The sequence below is a fragment of the Buceros rhinoceros genome, unplaced genomic scaffold (genome assembly GCF_000710305.1).
Source record: "Buceros rhinoceros silvestris isolate BGI_N320 unplaced genomic scaffold, ASM71030v1 scaffold970, whole genome shotgun sequence".
Classification (NCBI taxonomy): domain Eukaryota; kingdom Metazoa; phylum Chordata; class Aves; order Bucerotiformes; family Bucerotidae; genus Buceros; species Buceros rhinoceros.
The window spans coordinates 14,162-23,982 of NW_010387670.1; the positions used below are offsets into that span (position 1 = coordinate 14,162).

Sequence of the window (9,821 nt, forward strand, 5' to 3'; positions counted from 1 at the left end):
CAGAGAGGGGAGAGACGTAAAAAGGGATGACACAAGGGGGAGTCAATGCTTTGAAATAGTCAGAAATCCCCTTGAGAACAACCTAAGAATTTACTAACTTTTCCAGAAATGCCAGTGCAATAGTGAACAGAAATGGAATTGTGTAAGTGGAAGCACAAGAAAGCCAGAAAGATAAATTTGAAGACTGGCGATGGGAGGTAGGAAACCCAAGACACCAAACTACCATGTTCAATGTGACGTTCATTCTCAACCACACAGTGTAACTGGGTAGACTCCAGCTCACAGCATTTGACATTGATTGGATCGTCCTGAACTCCCTCGGGCTGTGGAAGACCACAAATGCCACTGTTTTACTTAGACCGAGTGCTATGGTCAAGGTCTGAGCAGGAAAGTTGTTTGGACTAAATAGCAGTGTCCCTGACGGTCTCCTGGCACAAAGAGCTGTAACTTACACATACTCCTCTGTCTTACCACACACAGCCCTGACTCTGCCAAAGTACTGCAGGCAAAACGTGCTCAAGACCTCAGAGAGAAAGAAAAGCACTCAGCTCTGCTCCTGGCTATTCAAGAAATCCAAACAGCATGTGATAGCAAGTTAAAGTCCCTGCAGTAAGAATGGTGCTGTTCAGAAGACTCCAGCCCCACGGTTTTGGCAGCAGCCCTGCATTTGGAATAGGGCTTGCTGTGTTAGAGAAGGGCTTGAAAGGGAATGGCAGGAAAATATTTCAGGTAGTCTGAAGCACAGGCACTGGCAGGACACTTGAAGAGACGTGGCTACGCGTGCCGATACAGACAGAGGAACTGCCAGTCAAAGTGCAGGGGTTCAAGGCCATTCAAACACCTCTGAATGCCAGCCTGTCATGCCTGCTACCCATCCGTGGGGAAAAAACAGCTCTGATAATTGATTTTTCCCTTCCTCCTGTGCTCATTAGATAGGCAGCAGAAATGTTGCAGGAATAGGAGAGGAAGCGTCTGTGCAGTGTTCAGTGGTGGAAGGAGGGAGGATAAGGAAAGTAGAGCTTTCCTTTAACAAGAATGGAACAGTGAAACCTTTGCTGCAGCCAAGCCAAGATTGTGCTTATGCAGTTGTTTTCACTCCCCGGGAAGCTCCATTATCCCCACAAAGCTCTCCTGCCCCAAAGCAGCACAGGTGCTTCTGTCGCTGCCCCACTGCATCAGTGCTAATCCACATGCACCCCTGTTACCACCAGTGCTTCAGCCTCTACCGCAGCTGCAGGTTTTGTCACTGAGGGGGCTGCCTGAAAATCAGAGCATCTCCAGGGCGTCTAGCAAATCCTCAGTGAAATGCTGACTGAGAGCATTAAGGAAGAGGAAGTTGTATAAAACCATCGTAAAGTTTTGTGCAATTCGCATGGGGTTTATGGTGCACTGTCGCTATTCTTTGATGACAGTTAAACACTTTATAGAAAGATTGTGGCTCTTAGCAAATCATATGGGGATATTCCATATGGATTCCCATATAGTTGCCTGTATGGAGGAAGAAAAGTTTTGAGGTTAAGATGTGATATCAAGTAAATATGATGTAGGCACTTAAGAACTTGATTGTATTTACATTCCTATTTGCCTTTTTATAGACATGATCAGGATCCCAGGAAATGGGACATTTAAAATATAATACTCTGAGCTGCTTTCCTTGCCACAGACCATTTCTGACACTGGGCATAGCGTTCATTGGTGCTGTCTCCAGCCCATTCAAGAAGCCAGAGTCCTGACTTTCCCTCTGTTTCCTGTGCATAGGATAAAAGGGTTCTGCTTTCCAGGCAACTGTAATATTATTAATAATAACAACAAATTTCTAAGATACCTCATCACAACTCTCAGCCAGAAGATCCCTATTAACCAAACTAATCACAAGTTGAAGAAAACCATTAGCATTTGGAAACCACAACTTTGCCACTACCTTCTAGTCTAGCTCATCAGAGCTCAGGACAGGATGCTCTGGGTTTCACTGCCCCCACCCCTCCTAGAGCAATGCTTGCCTTTTCCTTCCCCACAAGCAGAAATGTGAGGGTTTTGCACTACTTTTGCTCTGTGGGTTTTGATGTAATACAAGTCAGGTTGAAGGCAGTCTGTGTACTGCAAGAGCAGTACATAGGTCTCTCTTCCAATCTAGAGAAGCCTCTGGGTCTGGCAAAGAAAACATTTGGAGGGAGAGGGAAGGATAAAGCAAGCCTTCCTTTAAATAAAACCTTTATCTGCGAAGCTGGTTTGGATGAGAGGTAAAGACTTCCAGGCTACATGAGACAACAGCACATACATCTGCAACACATAGTTCTCATGAGATGGTACTTACTTCCAAATCTCCCGAGTGCTTCATCGCTAAAGGCTTTGTCCAGCAGTCGGATCTCAGCCAGCGCCTCCTCTTCTTCCAACAGCAAGCGGACAATCCTCTGGCCAAGAAATCCTCCCGCTCCTGTCACCAGGCAGCTTACACCAGCCAGGGACATTGCTCTGGGTTGCTCCTCAGTGGTGAACTGGCTGTCTCTTGAGCTTAGACCGGTCGGTTCACCTCTTGCCTGAGGAAGGAACACATGACATCAACCTCTGGAGCGTTTACAAATCAAAGGGTATTGCCAGAAGGAGAAACTACTGGAAAACAAACTAACCCCTACATGAAACAACAATTTTTAAAGCATGTGTTACTTTTGCTAGCTATTCCTATTCAGAAGTAGCCTACGTGTTTTTCCATGCAAAGAAAAAACTCTTTACAAATTATGACAGAATATTAAAGGAATTAACAAATCTGAAAATGCTCAAAATCAACTTCAGTGCCAAACAAACCCACAAAAGTCTGCCTGAATCCTTGTTCCCACCTCTCTAGCGCTCAAAAGACTGGGGGGAGGTTTGCCTGTATTTATAAACCACAGAGCACCACGTCGGTCATTTTGCTTCCCCTCCCTCTCTCTTGTATGATTCTTTTGCTGCAAAAGAATGTGGTGCTTCCAACCACCACACCCCCCACCCCACCCCCCACCCCTCCAAAGAGGAATGCTCTGGACTCATCGAAGTCTGAGCCTGGATGTGCTCCTGCGTGCCTAAGTTCTCAGAAGGCAAATTTTCGTTATGATACTTCTCTGTAGCTGCGCTTTCTTGTGCAATACAGTGTTAATATGAAGGTAGAGAGCATTAAAATTATGAGTAAATAGCAGGAGTAGCTGTTTAGAACGGTTTGAGAGGTGAACTCTACTGCCGTAGGGTTTTTTTGGTACTGAGCTCCCCCATAACAGCATGGCTTTCCCACTCTCTCTGTGCGAGAATGAAAACTAACCTCTGAGATTCTGTATTTGTTCAGCATACGCGAGACATTCAAAGTGATATAATGGCCTAATGTACCATTAGATTTAAATTAAAGCTGCAACAGAAAAAGATCCGCCTCTGAAATGTCTGGTGAGTACCTAGTTAAAACAAGGGTGCGGCTAGCTCTTTGCAGGGAACAGCGGCGTTACTTTTTACGTCTCCAGAACACCCAGATGTCTCTTCCTAGGGCTTCACTCCAGTTCTTGCACAACTCTTTTCTAGTGTGAGAGGAGGGCAGGGCTTTAGTCATTAGCCTTAAGCTCCTAATACCTGCACCGCCTTCTTGGATCTTTGTGTGCCGTCAGAGCACGCCGACTGGGGCTGTATTTCCCCTCTCTCGTGCACAGGGATAGGCAGACATCCCTGCTCAAACAAGATGATGAATAAGTAGCTGCCTTAAGCAGGAAGAAGGAAGTTACAAAGAAGCCCAGCAACACGACTAATGAGGCTGAAACCACTGGAAACGGGATCACGGATTTCAGGCACAGCTGGAATGGATCTCTAAAAGTGCTTTGCTTCCATTCGTGTGACTAACTCCTAAACCCCCTTTTTTTATTCTGTCATGAATTTTGTTCACTCATCAAAGAGAGCCCTGGAGGAAAGCTACAGAAGCAGCAACCCCACATCGTTCCTGATTTAGAGCAAAACCGGGCCTGCAAATGACAGGAAGAAAGCAAAAACATTTCTGCTGGAGGAGAAAAGTTTCTAATTGACAAAGATGACAAAGTTCTGGCAACTGTTTCAATCAGAGCGTCCTTGAAAAACCTCTCCTCACCCCAACAAAGCTTTAAAAAAAATTGTTATCAGTTCTTCTTTCCTTGGCTTCTCTCAGGCAGGACCTTGACATTTTATGTTCTTATCAGAAGCTGCTGCAAATTAATTTTATGCACTGCATGTATTTTGCAAGGAAAAATAATTGACCAAAGCCTGCTGCTGCAAGCGATGTTCTCTGAAACAGTGCTTCCTTTTCACAGCTAGGAAGGAAATAAAACGCCTTGAAGAGACATATAAAAGCAGAAATCCCAACGTAGCCTCTTAGGATAGAAAACTCTCCCCTACACCAAGCTTGCCTTGCAGAATGACCGAGTTTAGCAGGAGCGGTGTTTTATCTGAGAATAGGAGCGCTGCACAGGGGGCTGTAGGGAGGTCTGTTGCTGTTGTCCTCTTAGGTGTAACTGGGCCAAGTGCTTGGCTTAGTTGGAGGGAATTTTATACATCGCTACACAGCAGCCTGCATTTGAACTGCGGCTTGTGGATGGCAGACATCACACAGCAGCAGTTTGCACAGTTCGAGCGCGGAGCTGCTGGTCCTTCCTGCAGTCTCACCTAGAGACATTTTCACCCATTTCGTCTGGAAACTGCTGGGCGGGGGCGAGTTGCTGGGTGTCATGACAGCTCCTCTGTGCTGCAAACAAAACTGACTCTGGTGTTCCCTGAAGGACACAGAGGCAGATGCTGGCATGGGCTCTATGCCCCAGAATGGTGTCAACGAGCAACGAGCACTCCAGGCCCCTGACCACCAGGAACAAACTGATGAAATTCAGAGCCACACCATAGGCCTGGGATTTGCAAACTAGAACATAATGCAACAGCATCTAAAAAGATTACCAACTCCGCTTTCTGTGTCAAAGCACAGACATTTTTTAACTATTTTGTCTCCTTCTTGACTTTATCACGAAACAAAGCCTTCACAACCTGGTTATTTTGCTGAGGAACACAGGTGGATGGTCGAATGGGCTGCCTGACTACTAAGAGTATCAGTTTAGAAAATCAGAGCTTGCAAACTTTGGCTTGTGTTGGAGAATTGCTATGCCTGGACTAAATGCATAGCCTAGTACATGTGCAGTCTACTGTGTTCCATCATACTCGTGTCCCTAATCTGCTGGTCCAGGAAAAGTATTGATCCTCTGGCTTTATTGGTGCTTTCTGTGACACATATACTTGGGGGCAGTGGCTGGCTGGTGTTAGGAGAACACATTTTCTTAGCCTTGTCATAAGGAGAAGAAGGGTTTGGGGAGTTGTAGCAGAGATGAGAAGACAGCAAGAGAGAAATATAGAGGAAAAAATTCCCAGCTGCAATTGAGAACAAACTGAATCATGGCACTGAAATGGGTAAATGCAGCAACAATGCAGAGCAGGGAAGTTTTAGGTAGGGTAAAACACACTTTTACAGAAGGCAATGCTGTTTAATTGTGCAATGAGTAAGAAGAGGAGAACAGATTCTTTTGTCCAAAAGAGAAATCTTGTTTGGGAAAGGAGTTCCCGGAGTCTTCCGTATTGTCCAGACTGATGAGAACTGAAGCAGGGAAAAGCAGAGACATGCTCATGATTTTAACTGGACCTTTTGCTGTCTAAACATAGAATAATTGTGACCAAAAAACCACGAAAAATCCATGTGCTTCTCATTGAAAAATTGATGTGTTTCTTACCATCATATGCCTGTAAGCTCAAAATGCTCAGATGGTGGCAGCTCTGGGAGAGTGCACTTTGAGATGTAGATTTACTCAAGGAAAGCTTCTGCCTTTCAGGGTGGAAGGCACTGTTCCCTCCTGGAAACGTTTTCCTCGCTTTTCTGGTTACACATTGACAAGGGGCAACAAGTCTTAAATAATTAACTTTTGGACAGCTCTGCTGAATCAAACTCTGGATAAACACAACTTCTTATAGTCGGGAACAGTTTTAAGACACTTTAACCAAGGTATGAAGATAGCCACCTGAAGAGGCCTCAGTGTTTCAGTGTATTCAAACCTGACAAAATATCTCCGATTTCAGTAGTGCTAAAATTCTTTTGTTACAAGGGAGAAAGTGATTAGAAACTTTTATTACATGATCTTCAAGATCAGAAAGACTTGTATTCTCTGCTGTATTAAACAGCATATGAGTTGAGAGATTAACTAGAAAAGTATATTTAATCTCATTTTCCCTTTAGTTTTAGGTAGAACTGTGTTTCCTCAATTGAAATTGATGAGTGAATTATATATTCGAAGGCCATAGAAATCTGCACCTTATGTCAAAGGAAAATGTTTGTATTTGGATCCATTCTGTAGATAAACTACCCCTGTAAATAGACCGATACCCTGTCCCTGCTACATTCTTCAGGGATGTTGGGAGGCAACAGGATTTGATTAACCCACATGTTTACGATCTCTCTGGGTGTAAATTTTTTAGAAGACTTGACCTTGCTTGAATTTGCATCAGAGACGTTGACAACTATCAAATACAGAAAACAAGACAGCATAGAAAGGAGGCACGAGACTCTGGTACACGTGAGCGCAGGCTTAATCCAGATCGTAGAAAATTTCCAAAATCTTGGAACAGTTGTGGATGGGCTTCTTCAGCAGACTCTCAGCCTGGTCAAACCTTGTGAGCTCTTCTTTAGGCTTTCTTCTTCCCTCAGAAAATGCTTTCTTCAGCCTACATCTTTCCCAGAGATATAGGTGCTGCCTCTGCAGCTCCATGGTAGTTCACCATGGCAACACACCATTACGGCAGGGTACAGACCTGATGTGCAACTCTTGTTTTATGATTCTGTGATGTCCCCCAACAATTTAGATTAAAAGGAGCCTCAGGAGGTCTCTGACTGAACCTCTTCTTATAGCAGCGTCAGACGAGAGACAAGGTAGCTCAGGACCTTGCCCAGTCTAGCTCTGAATATCCCTAAGAGTGGAGGTTTCACAAACCCTCTGTTGCGGTGTTTGACAACCCTCATGGTGAGTATTTTTGCACTAGTTTCTAACTGGAATTTTCCTCATTGCAACTTGTGCCCATTGCCTTTCACCCTTTTTACTACACATGTCCAAGGATTTGCACGGCATCTTCTCTGTTCCCTCCAACTGAGTAGTAAAAGACTGTGATGAGATCCCCCTCCCCCTACTTTCAGCCTTCTCAGGACTATGCACACCCAGTCATCTCGGTCTCTTCTTGTACATCCTTGAAGTCCGTCAAAGTGTGCAATGTGCTATTATTCCTCAGCCTTATCTGCCGGGCAAGATTTATTATTACTGGAACAGAGAGGAAGGCCTCCATGTGAAGGCCTCTGGAAGATCGCTGCAGACACTGTTATCTCTGCCAGAGACTCAAGTCTAAACAGTGAGCTAACAGGGCTAATTCCTCTCTTCTGCCTCCTTAAGGATAATTTAAGGACCTTATGCCGAAGGTCACTTCTTGATAGCAAGTGTGGCTTCTCCCATGCATACCAGGGAAATGGGCACCAGGACATCTGCCAGCTGCAAAGCAGGGTGCAGCCGGGGGTCTGCACCACTCTAGGCTGGCTCCTTGTCCCAGAAGTGGTACTCTGCTGTGGGTGGTAGCTTGCCCTTGAAACCTCAACAGAAGAGTAGCTTTATATAATTTGCCCCCAGGGTGCACATGACCAGTTCTGTAGTGGTTCCCCTTTGGTACTGATCCTTGAATCACGATACTCGCACAAACCTTACTGGCAAAATCTTCCCTTCCCCTCACTCCCGGGGGCATGCAGAACTACCCAAGTGCACAGGCATTGCCCCAGTTTTGGAATACGTGCTGATCTGAAAGGGGAGAATGGGCTAGGAGGATATTCTATATCATTGTATAGCTTGAAAAATAACATAGAAAAATTGTATGGCTATGGAGGGCCAACAGCAAGAGACAGGATTGGAGAATAAGATATTTCAGCTCTATGATGCAGTGCATTCTAAACTCCTGCAGTCCTGGACCCCTACTGACCTTCGTTCCATTTGCGGGTGGCCCATGACTCTTCCAATCTGGCTCCAGATGTACTCCACTAGACATCCAGATCGCAGCAGATGCAAACTAGTGGCCTCTGCAAACTTTTCTTGTTCAAGATGTTTATGCTGTCTCATGCATGTTTTGTACATGCCTTATGTTGACTTATACAACAAACCTATAGAACAGCTTGATCAAAGGCTGAGGTTTTTCTGGCTACCTTCAGTAGGGCTCACATGTCCTTCAGCTTCACCTGCCCTCCTATCCCCCATCCCCCAACTTCAGCGCTGTGGGAAGAACAGAGAAGGGGATTTCAAAATAAACCATTGTGCTAATTTTCATAATGTGGCATTGCCCTTCCTTCAAAACAGTTTTCGATCTCACGGTACTCAACAGCGGTGTAAAAAGCCACTGAAAGTCATCTCAGCAGTGCAGACAATTTCTGTCGCTATTGTTTCAGTTCCATCAGACATCTCTGAGGTTTTTTAAGACAGCTTTCCTCCTTGAAAGATTTCCTTCACAACTGTAACAATGGCATACCTTCCAGCATCTTGTTTTGTTGGCTTAAAATAAAAGCTGAGACTCTGGAGCCTGAAATGAAAGGTCTTCATGCCTCAGCAGAGCAGCCTTGAGCACTACCTCTGCTCCAAGGAGCACAGACTGCTGTGAGGTGTGGCATGAGCAGATCAGCCATGCCATATATGGAGCATCTGAGTGCAAGTGAAAGGTGTCTAAGTGAAATGCGGGTCAGAAATGGATGATTTTTCAGTACCAGGATTTCTCCAAACAAAAGAGATTTCTCTCAGTGAATGGGAGTGTAAAATAAAGAGCAAAGGCCTTGATGGTCATCTCTCAGAGAGACGGAGGACCTCATTCTCATGGAAACCAAGCTTAAATGCAGTTGTCCCAGCTTCTCACTATCTACTTTCCCATTTCACAGCATCAGTTCCAGAAAACAGCAGCTAAATTCAGGCACCTGTTCACTCTCACACTTTATATGACCATGTCTAGGTCTTCTAAATCATCCAGAAACAGATCTAAAAAAATCCAAATACAGAGTGGAAAGTCACTGAGATGTATCAGAGGAAGCATGCTGGAACTCTTGCTCCTCTCCAGAGCTTATCCAGATGTCTCAAGTCTACCATCAGGCCCCTTCAGCCACTGCCATTTGTATAAGCTGGAAGCCTTTCTTCTAGCAAGTTTAGGATCTAACAAGCCTCATTTGTTTTTTATAAGATATGTGCAAAAGAAGGTGCTGCTGCTGCTCCCCACCCGCCCTTTCCCTTGTATACCAGAAGCCAGTGCTCAGCAGGAGCTGTGCAGCACATCTGCCTTCTCCTCCGCAGAAAAAACAGCACCTCTTCTCTGCCAGGAGAGAGTCTTGACAGGAGAATATCATAGGCCATTTTATTGGAGGAGAGCTGGCACTTTCTTGTTGAAACTTGGCCACGCAGCACTCCAAGGCAGCGTTAGATATCTAACTGTGCGGTCCCATGAGCCAGCGACTCCTGTAGCATTTTCTTCCAAGTAATTACTGGATGAAGAAAGGACACCACGCCTTCACCCCTCATACACAGAACAACCTCAGCCACTAGCCTACAAAGCATCACTCTTCCCTGCCTGCAGCCCTCATTCATGGGGCTTTTACCGAACAGTGCCAGAGCTCCAAGGGGAGCACAAAGAGGCCCCACTTGGGGATGCCTGTCTGGTGCCCAGGGCAGTGCGGTTTGCAGGGAAACCACTATCCAAGGTTGCCTTCTTCCAAGAAAGGGGGCCCTGTGTGCATGGCAAGACTGGGA

General features: G+C 45.4%; 1 protein-coding gene across 2 annotated transcripts in view; it reads right to left on the reverse strand.

The window, feature by feature from the left end:
• LOC104496619 (3 beta-hydroxysteroid dehydrogenase/Delta 5-->4-isomerase-like) overlaps positions 1 to 2,918 on the reverse strand; it is an 11,162-nt gene extending 8,244 nt beyond the window's left edge. The window contains exons 1-2 of one of the 2 annotated variants that reach the window (XM_010140133.1): positions 2,870 to 2,918; positions 2,315 to 2,537 (exon numbers count right to left, since the gene is read on the reverse strand). In XM_010140133.1, coding sequence (XP_010138435.1) covers positions 2,315 to 2,468 — 154 coding nt within the window. In that variant the 5' untranslated portion in view covers positions 2,469 to 2,537; positions 2,870 to 2,918. Of the gene's footprint in view, positions 1 to 2,314; positions 2,538 to 2,785; positions 2,810 to 2,869 lie in introns of those variants that run through there. The other variant, XM_010140871.1, reaches the window with a different exon arrangement.
• Between the last annotated feature and the right edge of the window lie 6,903 nt (positions 2,919 to 9,821).